Consider the following 13,756-nt stretch of genomic DNA (forward strand, 5'->3'; position numbering starts at 1 on the left):
AATTTGGATAGTGCTAATTAATTTGTAAAGCCCACTCTTACATGGGTCAAAATTTAGGTCGTAAAGATGGATGAATTATTCACTGGGAATTTTAAGGAAACGAATAGACACATTCGTCCGGATGTGCATAAACTTGTAATGAGTTCTTTTTTGTCCCGTTTCTTACACCACCACAGTTTTTTTGTGCATAATCCTACTAATAAACCCATATTTTTTTTAACATGTCAAAAAGGGGACTCTACTTATGAAGAAAAGAGGACATTAGCACAAAAATTAATCTTATTTTCCTTTCTGCACAAAACAAAATAAATATATGAAATAAACTACATTACATTTGCAATACAACACAGCAATTATTGCTCGATAGAAATAATGTATTCTTCCTGAATTTTTCCAAAATCAATATATTTCCCCCAATTAAGCTTCCTAAAGAGGATTCTGTCACCAAATACTAAAATTATCTACAGCAACAAAATTCAGCATTACAGTTAGTCTATTTAAATTATAATTAAACATGTAAATAAAAACACACAGAAATAAATAAACCAAGAATCAAATACATACATACATACATACATACATACATACATACATACATACATACATACATACATACATACATACATACATACATACATACATACATACATACATACATACATACATACATACATACATACATACATAAATCATTAATATCATCAGCGGTCACGATTAACTCATTCAATACCATTCCCGAATTTATTTGGGAATTGAAAAGTGTGACGTGGAGTGCCATTCCCAAATTTGTTCGGGTTTTGGTTTTTCTTGCAGGGGGGTGTCCATAAAGCGCTAGTCAGACCTCATATTACTCCAGACCGATATAACTTAAGAATTAACTCTTTTTTTATGATGATGAAAGAAGAGAGTCTAAGGTTTCTTGTGCTGCATTGAATGTTTATGTTGTTCTAAAAGTCAATATTCTGTGGGTTCTGCAATTTGAGTGAAAATAACAAAAACCCTGGCACCTGAGTGGGCACATATTTGCACATCGTTTGTCAGTGAATGAGTTATACCACTATCTATGGTTCAAATAAAATGTATTATGCTTAAGTTAAATGAATACATTTCCATAGAGATGCTTTTCTTCAATATTCAATGAAAATTAATGGATAGATATACCAGATCTGTACTTTTCTTTGTTGTACCACGAGCGAGAGCTCTCATTTGGTGAGCATTTTAAGAAGAACTGATCGGCAACAATAGATATTTTGACTAAGTGTCTATAACTATTTCCCGCAGGACCTCGTCCCTTTATTTGATACAAGCCTTTCAGAAGTCAATTTTGTTTTAACGTCCCCTCTAAGGCTCTTTCTACAAACAGCCACTCAGGCTACAACAACACTCCATGTCGGAGCCAGCAAAGAGAGTGCTTGCTACAGATTGCACAAGAGCCCAGCTTCCGGTATGTAGCGATAATTTAGCCTTCGGCTTGGGCTGCATCCGTGCACTGTGATTCTCCCTCCTCCGTCGCTACCAGGCGAACGTATGAGCGTGATATAGCGTACTTACTCCCTGAAGACGAGAACTCTCTGACAGTAAAAGTACTTTTTTTTATCTCCAAAGACACACTACATGTTCATCCCGCTCTCCATACATTCTGGCCAAAAAGAGGTAGCGGCGGTAGTAGCCGTGTACGGAGGCGGCGGTGGGGAGAAATGGTGTATATAGCCTTAACCAGAGAATACAGTAAAGCGCTACCTCTCCACTACAGCTGTGGATGGGATTATAGAGTTGAGTTGACAGCCAGTAAATTGGATTTTAGTCAAACCAGGAGGAGGCGGCGCGGGATGGGAAGGGGATGCTGCATGCGCGCACGGTGGCGAAGAAAAACGAGGTTCTGTGCTACGCTGACCAAAATGAGAAATGGTATGATGCACGCGGACGCTGGCAATCAATGACAGGAGACATTCCATTTGCGAAAAGGTGATTTCATAACACAACGGCAGGGAAAGGTGGTGAGCAAGAGGCAGTGTGTTTACCATGCGGCGTTAGGGTTGAACACAAATAAGACAGGTTGTGGCAATGTTTTTTCTTGATTAGCCAAATGAACAAGAAGAAATCCCAAAAGTTGTCTCTTTTGTTTGTTCTTTGCAACAAAGAGACAAGGTCGGACGTTTCGCCTCCTAACATTGGGGCATTAGGGATATATAAATAGGGCCGATACGACCAGTAAGATTTTAGTTTGCTGAAGAAATTTCTTGGATAAGAAGCAAAACGTCCGACACCTTCAAAGAAGTACAGATGACGGCTGAAGAAACATTTTCATCGATGGACCACACCTGTACAACTGAGAGCTTACACAAACGAATTGTCCAAATTCATTATTTCTTCACGTTCTCCTTTGTGTGATCGTCAAGCCCCAAGTGGTGATTGCCTTTCAGTTAAAAATTGCTCAGGCTGGCCAAATTACTGCCCCAAAATTTTCAACTCAGTCATAACTGTTTGCCAATGTTCTTGCAAGCTTGAATGAATCTTGCCAACTAACATTCACTACATGCGAAAAAAAAAAAAAAAAAACTCACTTTTTCGCTATTCAGAGAGATAACGGCTGAAACGAATGACTGGAACACTCTATGAAGACCATATAATTGCCAATGTAAAATATTCAGCAAATTAACCCTGAGAACTGGCATTCTAGAGTGCTTCTAAAGTGTGTTTCAATAAGTTAAGTATGCTAAAGTGTGTAGAATTGTTGAAACGATTTTGTTTTAATTAACATGTGTGCTCTATACTGTGGATTTTCACCTATTTCATGAGGGGCTTGTGTGAAGTGGGGCTTCACTGGAAAGTCAACTTTCTTTTGTCTGTGCTCTTTCGACAAATGAGTGTCGGATTGCCTTTTTTGTCAAATAGTTAGAAATAGTTAGAAGAAAAATTAGAAATAGCTAATTATCAAATACAGTAAAGTCTCGTTATATCGATATTCAAGGGAGTCCGAAAAAATATCGATATAACCGGGACTATCGATATATCCGACCCTGTTTGCATGTAATTTTTTCCGCGCGTGCATAGAAATAGTATCGATATAACCGGGACTATCGATATATCCGATATCGATATAACGAGACTTTACTGTAGTATTATTAATTGTACACAACAAATTAATGGATTACTGTTTTTGAAATCAGTCCACTGTTTGTTGTTTGTTGATTTAACTGTTCAAATGAGTGTAAACAGGGTCAGGAAAATAATTGCAGAATATCATTGTAATTTATTACACAATTTGACATTTCAGTACACATTTTAGAAAGGATCATGGAAGTTGACAGATATGATCAGCTTTCATGGGACATATAAAATGACACAGCGGGCCAGATCTGGCCACAAGCCTTAAGTTGGATACCGATGTTTGCTTCTATGATTGCCTTATAGGGGAAGGCAATTATATATTCTGTGCAATCCTCACCGGTTTTGGTCATGTGACACAAGTGGGTGCATTTTTCTGTTGTACTGTATGTCCAGCATGATTGGCCTATTATCAAACTTTTGCAGTTTCTGCACGGCAGGTTTATGTTGCAGCATGACTTGCTTTTTTTCTCCACATTGTGTGTGATGCGATTCAAAGGCATAGCCTGTTTCAGCCAGAGCCTAGCGAGATAAATGAGAGGAGAGGAGACGCTTTAACCGGCTGCTAATAGTGACAGCGTGTGGGCGGACGGTGGGGGAGGATGGCAACTGTAAACTGGCATTAGAAAACATCTCCCCCTGTTGGAGGCATTCGTTTTCGAATGCACGAATGATGACGATGCAGCCACACTTAGACACACACAACACACACATTATGACACTGAAAACACAATTCAATGATAAAAATTTACTTGGCATACTTTCCATCTTGAACTTTCATACCTTCTGAACAAAACAAAAATATACATTTATCTATTTACTTAGCTATCCATCTAGCTAGCTATATGATAATAAGAATCAGAAAGCCTTTAATAGTCCAACAAAGGGGACATTTGCAATCAAGCACATGGTACTTTTGGGCAAAATTTTGTTTGCCACCCGTATGCTACTAATACTACCGCAATATTTGTTTTTAATCATTCACTGCCAGACGTGCACTCCAGTGCCAGGGTTTTTATCATTGTCACTTGAATTCCAGGACCCACAGAATATTGAGTTTTAGGACTATGTAAACATTCAATGCAGCATAACAAAACCTTAGACTATCTTCTTTCATCAAAAAAGAGTTAATTCCTAAATTATATGGGTCTGGAGTTATATGAGCTTGAAATGAGGGTGGATGTCAAAAGTAGCGCTTTAACAACAGCTGAAGCTTTAACACAGCGTGAACATGGAAAAAAGGGGAATGATGCCACTTGCGGAAGGGTAAAACATATGCCAAGGTCTGGCCAGTGCTCTATTGGCACCCAAGCAAGAAAAAAACAAAACCCGAACTAATCCGGGAATGGCGCTCTATGTCATATTTTCAATTCCCGAATACATTTGTGAATGGCAGTGAATGAATTAAAAGTGCCCTACAATTGTACTGTATGTCTCTTGCCTGACTCGTAAGACATTATTTTCTTACCAGGTTGGAAAATTGTGCGACTAGTGAGGACAATGCGCACATTAATGGTCCGTATACTAGTTGCTACATTATTTAGTCTCACTAGTGAATCAATCCAGTGCACTTGTTGGCTGATTAAGGTGCACTAGTAGAGTGACGAGCACTACTCTGACACTTCTACACACCCGTTGGACAAATACATGTTGGTGGTTTGAAAACTGTGATATAGTTAGCATGCGGACGCTATTTGTATCATGACATAACTCTAGTTGTCCTCTGAGTAAGACAACGTTGCGCCACTCATGATGACATGCAGTAGAATAAATCAATTACTCCATAACATAGTTTTGTCTTAGTCGTCGCTCATAAGACAATCGAGTGCTGTTAGAATGGCTGCGTCTGACTTGTCCAGTCAAACCTTATTTCAACGTATCCCAAAAAGGCCTTTGTGACCACGAATTTACAAGGAAGCTAATTGCGACCTTGCTTATGAAGAAAACATAAAGCGTGAGATTCCCCTCGGTTTCACAGCAACGCAACTGATCGATTCGTACATTGTTCTATTTCCGGAGGCCGGAGTCTGAAAGCATGTCTGGTAAATGGAAGAAAAGCTCGCTGTCTCTGAAGGTTGAAATTGTCTCTCACGTTGGAAAGGGAATCTCCCAGACAAAGCTCAGACAAGACTCCGAATTGGCACGTAATGATTTGGGCAATCATCCGTAATGGCATCAAAATTATGGCAGAGTTCAAGGCCAACAGTTGGAAAGATGATCGTAAATGGCTTTGGGGCGCGGTACATCCTAAATTGATGACAGTTGGCTTTGCCGGCGGCGCTGGCAGTCGCCTATAGCCAGTAACATTTGCCAACTGAATGTTTTCGGAGATGAAGAGGGAAGTCTGCAGTTATTTGTTTTCATGACTGATAAATCATGTTTTCTTTCTTCATATTGTATTCCCGAATAGTATATCTACTTCATAACTTGTTCATGTTTTTCAATCAATAAATGCTCTTACTGTGTTATTTGCCATAGTTGGCGGCCATTTTATTGGAAATGATTACAATAAACAGAGTTTTGTTAGGTCTTTTGAGGTACGTTGGCGGTTCAGCTGTAACCATTTTTTTTTCCATTCCCTGGCTTCAATTGGAATTTTTGAAGACGAGTAGGACAACTTTGACGTTTTAGATCATAACTTTAAATTAATCAAGAGGAAAAACTGGGCACTCGCTAACATTTTGTGTTGCTAGTCGGCCCAATCGTTTTACCAGTTATCTGAAATGTCTTACGAGTGAGGGCAAAGAATATACTGGTACTTGTACGTGGAGCTGAATATCAAGGATATCTCAAAGAAAAAAAACTTCCATACTCCCGCTTTCACATGCATATACGAGAAATCGGTATGCTTAGCAGCATGGCATGAACAAATTGGGGCCTTTCGTTGCCATGCTATCCAGTCTTTTAGGCCACATCATTGACCCCCACATTCCCTTCTCTACACACACACACACACACACACACACACACACACACACACACACACACACACACACACACACACACACACACACACACACACACACACACACACACACATATACACATAATGCATTTCATTCTACTTTCTAATGGTTGCTATGTGTTGCCTGAAATGTAAAAATCTATTCTGTAAAGAGCAAACATGCTTTTGACCCCCCCCCCCCCCCCCCCCTCAAACAAAAAAAAGCGTAGTTTTAATGAATCCAGGCATGAATCAATAAATGTGTATTTTTAAGCAGTCATAACTTGCAACTCTGAATCCTGAGTATGTTAGTGATTCAGTAGATGTGTCACGAAATTTTGTAGTAAATTTCCACCTACCGGACAACACCTCCGTCTGCCCGGAGATGAAAATCAATAGGCCTTCATTCACCCTCCATTTCTGCTTAGCATCAGACGAACGTAGCTTCCATCAAAACGTAGCCCACTGTGTTTACTTACATAATTGCATGCATGCACTGTTGCCCTGCACAGTAATAACCTTCCCTCCCCGCTCCAACCCAACCCCTCACTTCTCTTCAATGCATTAGGTTTACAGTGGCCATGTAAATCACATCCCTTCGAAGCTAAAAACCAAAAAAAAAAAAACATTTCTCGAAATTGTGAATATTAGTACCATACTTTTACCACTACAAGGCAAACCTAATAGATGCCTAATCTCACAGTGCTCCTTAAAATCCGATTGTGCCTTGTGTGTGGTCATTACAGCACTATTTCAACCCCAAAATGGCTCCTTTCTGGAGACAGGCTTACAACGTAGAGTTCAAACTTTAAGCGATTGGTTACACTGTCGGAAACAGAAATAGAACAGCGGCAAGAGAGTTCAACGTTAAAGGACAACCGACGTCTCCGGACAAGTTGGGTCCATAATTTGTAAAATGCAAAGCAAACAAGCATAGATGTGATGGGAGGACTGCTACAATGTGTCCTTTTTGTCGGTCAGGGGCGTTCCTTCAGTACGGACTCAAAAACAAGACTTCCGGATTATTCAGCACGAGTCTTAAAACGTAAAATATAGCTTACATGCGGCGGAATCTTTGTAAAATACGCTCAGTAGAAATCATTTGAAGCCATTTTACAAATTATGGACACAACTTGTCCGGAGATGTCGGTTGTCCTTTAAGTGATTTATTTTTGGCCACATAGTCAAGTGAAATGACACAATCTATCGAGATGACTTTGAAATCAATGCATACAATTCTACAATAATGATTCCGGGTCCAGCCTTCTTATATGAAGTGAGCATGCTCTCTCCGTGCCTTCCTGGTTTTTTTCTGGGTATTCAGGTTTCCACCCACATTCCCAAAACAGTGATGGCTTTCTCATCAGTCACATCATCAATAAATACAAAGCAATTAGTACTAGCGGTACATGAAAACTGTGAAAGAGTGAGCGGTTGACTGTATGTTGCGGTGAAGTTTGCAAAGGAGAGCAAGACTTCAACTCCTTGTGCAAACTTTGCCTGTTCCCTGAGCGCGCAGATAATGTGCACATGTCAACGTCTTGATTTGTATGAGAGCGAGAGCAGCTGGTGACAGGCTTCCTGCTGCCAGCCCAGACAGATGCACTAAACATAGGCTGACAGGCTTCTCTTTTCTTCCCGCTTCCCTTTCTTCTACTCTGCTCCACTTTCCATTTCCCCTCCGCTCTCCATCCATCAACCTCGACGCACACATCCCCGCTCCCGCCCTTGCCCACATACTATATTTTGCCAATTACCATCTGTCCCCTAAATCCCCCCCACACCCATTCCCCTCACCTGGGCACCCGCACCCCCGGCCCACCATGTCCCTCTTCTTCAGCTCATGCAGCAGCAGGCGGCCATCATGGCAGCAAGCCACGGCGGTTACCTGACGCCGAGCGTGGCCGCCTTCCCCGCCACGCAGATCCATCAGATGGGGGCGCTCAACATCAACAGCCTGCCACCCACCCCCATGACCCCGGTGTCGGGTGAGTTTCATCAAGCCTTGGGTGAGCACTCCGTTTTATTCCCTCTCCTTCGGTCCCTTTGTGTGGTGTGTCTGTGTGTGTCTGTGTGGTTGTACTTCTGTCGTAGTCAGCAACTTGGAATGCCATCTTTATTGTATGGGCCTTTTTTTGCAGCAACATTTTGGCTGATACACAAGGGAATGCTTTGAATGTGTGTGTGTGTGTGTGCGTGTGTGTGCGTGCGTGTGTGTGTGTGTATATGTGTTAACTAAATAAGCAGTGGAATTAGGTATCATTACACACTCAGGGATTTCATGTGAATAGGTGGCAGTACATCTAAAACTTAAATGTAAATAATGATTGACATGTTGGCACGTCCCTTAAGGCGTTTGCCTCTGGAATTAATAAAAACGTGGCAAGGAATTAAAAAAAAGATCCACAAGGTGTAAAATAAAAAAAGGTTTATTCACAATATTACATGTTTTCGCATGGATATATTATTTTACAAATTAAAAAGAAATAATATTACAGCGTACACCAAGGCCAAAAACAAATTCGCACTTGGAGAGTCGTCAAACGTAACCAAGGAAACAACACAAGGGGAGTGGCATCGAGTGGGCCACGCCCAACCTGGAAGTTGTGGGTTCGATCCCCGGGCCCTTGTGGCGATGTCAAAGTATCCTTCAGCAAGATATTGACCCTGCCGAGTTGGTCTTGATGCTCCACCATCACATGCTCAAAGTCAGCATAAAGCGCACAGGTGTCAAAGTCAAGGCCCAGGGGCCAAATCTGGCCCCCCACACCATTTTATTCAGCCCGCGAAAGCAAATCAAACTCGTGAAATTCCATGATGCTTGCTAAAGCCAGAAGTAAAATTTCAAATTGTTGTATTTAAATCACAATAACAGTCATTATTCTTGACTTCAGATTTGAAAAGTAATTACAGTAAAGTCTCGTTATATCGATATTCTCGGGAGTCCGAAAAATATCGATATAACCGGGACTATCGATATATCCGACCTTGCGCGCATGTAATTTTCTCCTTGCGTTCATAGAAATAGTATCGTAATAAGCGGTACTATCGATATAACCGATATCGATATAACGAGACTTTACTGTATTTATTAATTTGTCGTGCATACTGTAAGTAATATGTGGAGGGGATGAAACATTCTAATGGTTTCCCCAAATTCATACCCGCCCTTGAGAGGAAACTGAAACTACAATGTGGCCCGTGGCAAAAAATGAGTTTGACACCCCTGGCGGTAGTGCATTGTTTTTCATAAATGGTGGAAAAGTGCTATACATGTAAAAGACCAAAATATAATTTGTTCTCTTGAGTGTACCAGTGTTTGGTTTATAAACAATTCTCAAATAGTGCGGCTCGTTGGAAGAGTATAGATTGGGGTTCGGGTCTCTTTGAAAAAAGATGTAGAGTCCATGTCCATCACTCCCAATCAAACATAATAAACACACCTGCATGGACCTTGAAGCAAACATTGGCGCAAAATACTGAGTCAAGGCTTTGCGCCTTATCTTGCCACCCTACCCCAGAGTCCGGACATATGAAGGAGACGGGAGATTGTTGTCACATGTACCGAACAGCCAGTACTTGCCAAGAATTCTTGCAGCTCCTTCAGTGTTGCTGTCGGCCTCCTCACAGCCTCCTTGACCAGTTCTCTTTTTGTCTTTTCGTCAATTTTGGAGGGCCGTCCGGTTCTCGGTAACGGGACCGTGGTGCCATTTTTTCTCCACTTGACGATGACGCTCTTCACTGTACTCCATGGTATACTTAATGCCTTGGAAATTTTTTTGTAGCCTTCTCCCGACTGATACCTTTCAACGATGAGATCCCTCTGATGTTGTGGCAGCTCTCTGCTATGGAAGCTCTCTCCGGACTGTGGTTTGCGCTGTGGGGGAAAAAAATATTAGAAGTCTATTAGAGCATCTGAACTTTGGTTGGGGTTAATCCGAGGCATTGTAAATGGTGGCGGATGTGCACCAAGAATGCATGCAAGAATTTTAATTTGATTGGTTGATTTGCATCAAAGCCACACTTATTAATTATTTTGGCATCCTCATTTGAAATTGATTTATTTCCTTTGTCTCACTTTTCTTGTCACAAACACCTGCCATTTTAGGTTTGAACACTATGTTCACTTTAAACCGTATCGATGTATAGCACTTTTTTTTAGTAATAATAATAATAATAATAATACATTTCATTTATAAGCGCCTTTCAAAACTCTCAAGAATGATCCCAATCTATTTAATGAAATACATGATTACCATTTGACACACAAAAGCCTCTTCGGTGTAAGAAAATGAATCTGCTGGCTGATGCTGCTTTACATTTAACGTTTCCAGGGAGAGAGAACTCTGCTCCTTTGTGTTCTGAAAGAGACAAAAAAATGTGTTTCATTTCTTAGCTTGCAAACACTTCGTCATTCATAACTAGTTAAATATGTTTGTAAAATTAGCATTTTTAACCACTCCTGATTCAATGTTGTCCAAGGGTCAACTAAAAAAACACACAAATGTAACAACCATTTCTAGACTTTTTCCACTATTAATTTGACCTATGTCTTAATGTCAGATTTTTTTGACCCCTCCCCAACCTCTACCAAAGATTTCACGTCAAGGTTAACAGAAAAAAAAATCTTCCAAATAGCAGAAAAAGTGAAATGCTAACTTGGAATTCGAATGGAGATATAATAGTCTTTGCTTCGGTAAATTGAACACTTGCCATTATTGTAGTATATTTTTTCTATTTGCAATTTTTGTCAATGATTGCGATTGTGTGATCAAATGCATTCTTACAATTTCGCACACGGATAGTTCTTTCCTGGAGGTGGCGGAATCAATCCCATCGTTGTCTTCATCATCGATTTTGGAGATTGCGGTTACATTTTCAGGGTCAGTTTTGTTCTGTCAGAAACGCAAAATAAAATAGAATTACCAAAATCCAAAACATCCACACATAAAGTGCCTACTTGGTGGCGTGTTGATATTTGTCATGTTTTATCATTCATGTTGTTCTTCTCAATAACCCAAAGGATTTTCACAGTAATCCAAACAATGTCAGATTAGTATACAATTCATGTAACAGCGGGATATGATATCGTTTTTGAAAATGTATAAAAAATAATATTCGGATAAACAATAACTATAAACTGTACATCTTACTTGAAAAGCAGGTTCTTACTTTCTTTCCACATCCAATGCCAGTGCTGGATGTGGTTCCAGTGTAATGAATGAAACCTGTGAAAGGCAGATAAAAGATTAATAATTACCAGAAAACAGATTGATGGAGTACGATTTTCCAATCCTCAAACTATTGGGAGTCCAAATTTTTCAGTTTTGTTCTCCAGTTTTAAAATACACCAGCCCGTGCTCATCTACGAAAGCACTAGACATTTTGTAACTGGACTGTTTCTTCCCTGCAATTCGAATCAAAGTCCTTGCACCATTCTTCTTGAGTACATAAGACGTCTTCTTGGCAAAGAACATATACTTTTTTCAACCCCTTAAAACAGAATAATTTACCACAAATTGCCAGGGGAAAATGTTTCTCTCCACTGTGTGTTCCCAAATGTCCCTCACCAGAGAATCTTTTAACACCAACTGAGCAAGCAAAAGGTGTCACAGTCAACGCCATTACCGCAATACACTGCCGGGTTTGGTCACACGAAGAACATTTTCAGCATGACATATCACATCACCTTTTGAGTGTTCATCATCAGTGTCACTATCAGAAGGGTGTGACGATATGTCACAATTTGATCGCGGAGCTAAGACACTATCTGCATGTGATTTTGCACACTGGTGACCAGGCTCTTCTTCTTTTTTAATAGAAGGGCGCTGAGGGTCCCGGTGCTTTTTTGTGTGGCCTGAAGACAAACAAAAAAGATTTTTGTGGGCATTATTTTTTTTTTTCAATTTACAGTTTTCACAGGTCCATACTGTCAATGAAAAGAAGAAAAAAACAGCATACAGATCACTTATATGTCTGGTAATATGCTGGAGTGGTTCCATTTGAAAATAAAAAACTAGGTGAGTTATATAAAACATGTAAGGACTAGTAATGTATTCAACAATACAACTGTGTAACCATTTTTATAATATAATAAAATGAAAACAAAGAAAGAAAAGAAAAATAAATATTTTCGTTTGTGGGCATTATTGGTGATGGATGTTTTTGGCAACATTTCAAAGCTATTTGAGCTGTTCAGTGTAAAAGAACAAAATAAGCAGGTTTCAGAACAACAAATATTGTAATTGATGTGTTATTCATTGTACCACAAGCCACCATCAACACAGCATAGTACAGATGACATCGTGCTTGGTATGACACATAGTTTTCTTTTTTAGATCGATGAATTCTTATCAAAAACAACTCGAAAACACGCACAGCAAGCATTGTATTTCAATTGGCTGTCATATCAGGACTTTCGGATATAATATCAATCCAGAGTAGGGATGTAACAAGAGCAATATCGCAATTGTCACAATTTCACCATCATCATATTACGATTTTGAAAGCAGCAAGTCTCTATCAAAATTAATTACATTTCAGTCCCGTTCATATGTAAACATTTCCACGACGATGAATTTGGTTAAGAAAAAAGGGGAAGGGGTCCCTGTTGTGTAAGAACACATAACCAACCTGCTCTGTGCGACGCAACGCGAGTCTTGACTACAGCGTCTGACGAAAAACGGTGTCCCTCGTTCTCTTTTAAACGACACAGTTCCTCTTCGTACTCCTCTTTCACACTGATCGCACACATTGCCACGACGTGACAAGTACGTACAAAACTTGATCTGTTTCCAGCGAAACGCGTCGCCTTGCTCGCAGCTAGCTAAGCTACACGAAGCTATCTTGCGGAACTTAATAGTTCAACGACACAGTGTTTTCCGGACGCTGATTTTTACCAAATTAAAATATAGTCCAGTAAATTAGTTACAATGGGTTCATGTAAACACAGTAACAATTTAATAATTGTTCGTGACGCCCAAAATGTACACGGAAGTAGCGCTGCAGCGAAAGTAATACGGCAACTCTATTTGGACAATTTGCCCATACGCGATTTGATGCAACTTTCATGTGTGCCTGTGTCTGCACTTGCGAGTGAATTGGGAGGATGTGGCTGCTCATGATGTGATCAGGTCAAAGGATGATGGGAGAAGGAGGCTGAGGGCGAAGGTGGTGTCACCCCTCCCTCTGGTCCTCATATGCCATATGATGACCAGAACTAGGGGGATCAATTTGGCAGCTCGCAATTTTTTGGGTTGAAAATACTGCAAAACAATCACCATTTATTCATTGTGCCACTTTGAAGACTCATCATGCTAAACCTAACATTACCAATTGTGAGTGGGTTGCCTCAAATCCAAAAGAGCACTGCACCTGCTTTATTCAATCTGAAAGTATTCCTCTATAAAGACACAGCGATCCTGAATTGAGGTGGTATACTGTACAAAGATTTGGGAAGGGAGCGACTTAGAATTACTTAACACCTCGTGAATTGGTTTCGCTTATTCAGCTTCTTTTCCGAGAGAGAGGAGAGAGTAAGAGAGAAAGAGAGAGAGAGTTGGGGAGGGAAGAGAATCTTCACTCTGCAAAAGCATGACGAGAAATAAAATACAGCATCCAAATCTTTGTTGTGCCCCACTCACCTACTTTGTCAACACCGCAGCACCAATGATTTGTCAGCCTCTGCGAACTTTTAACCAATCA

The 13,756-nt window shown here is 40.2% G+C and overlaps 2 protein-coding genes across 6 annotated transcripts in view; one reads left to right on the forward strand and one right to left on the reverse strand.

The window, feature by feature from the left end:
* celf5a (cugbp, Elav-like family member 5a) overlaps nucleotides 1-13,756 on the forward strand; it is a 296,973-nt gene that overhangs the window by 257,143 nt on the left and 26,074 nt on the right. For 2 of the 4 annotated variants that reach the window (XM_088999949.1, XM_088999950.1), the window contains exon 7: nucleotides 7,893-8,061. In XM_088999949.1, coding sequence (XP_088856075.1) covers nucleotides 7,893-8,061 — 169 coding nt within the window. The remainder of the gene's footprint in view (nucleotides 1-7,892; nucleotides 8,062-13,756) is intronic. The other 2 variants (XM_088999953.1, XM_088999952.1) reach the window with 2 other exon arrangements.
* Nucleotides 8,466-13,083, reverse strand: LOC148895584 (uncharacterized). 2 transcript variants are annotated; one of them, XM_088999954.1, is made up of 6 exons: nucleotides 12,686-13,083; nucleotides 11,742-11,909; nucleotides 11,225-11,280; nucleotides 10,840-10,947; nucleotides 10,309-10,413; nucleotides 8,466-9,929 (listed from the first exon to the last, which is right to left on the reverse strand). In XM_088999954.1, the coding sequence occupies exons 1-6, from the start codon at nucleotides 12,804-12,806 to the stop codon at nucleotides 9,552-9,554; spliced, it is 936 nt and encodes a 311-aa protein (XP_088856080.1). In that variant the 5' UTR covers nucleotides 12,807-13,083; the 3' UTR covers nucleotides 8,466-9,551. The 2 variants fall into 2 exon arrangements, with proteins under 2 accessions (XP_088856080.1, XP_088856081.1); XM_088999955.1 differs by lacking the exon at nucleotides 11,742-11,909 and having other exon boundaries at nucleotides 12,686-13,081.

The sequence above is a fragment of the Hippocampus bargibanti genome, linkage group LG07 (genome assembly GCF_051943395.1).
Source record: "Hippocampus bargibanti isolate YZ-2025 linkage group LG07, ASM5194339v1, whole genome shotgun sequence".
Taxonomy (NCBI): domain Eukaryota; kingdom Metazoa; phylum Chordata; class Actinopteri; order Syngnathiformes; family Syngnathidae; genus Hippocampus; species Hippocampus bargibanti.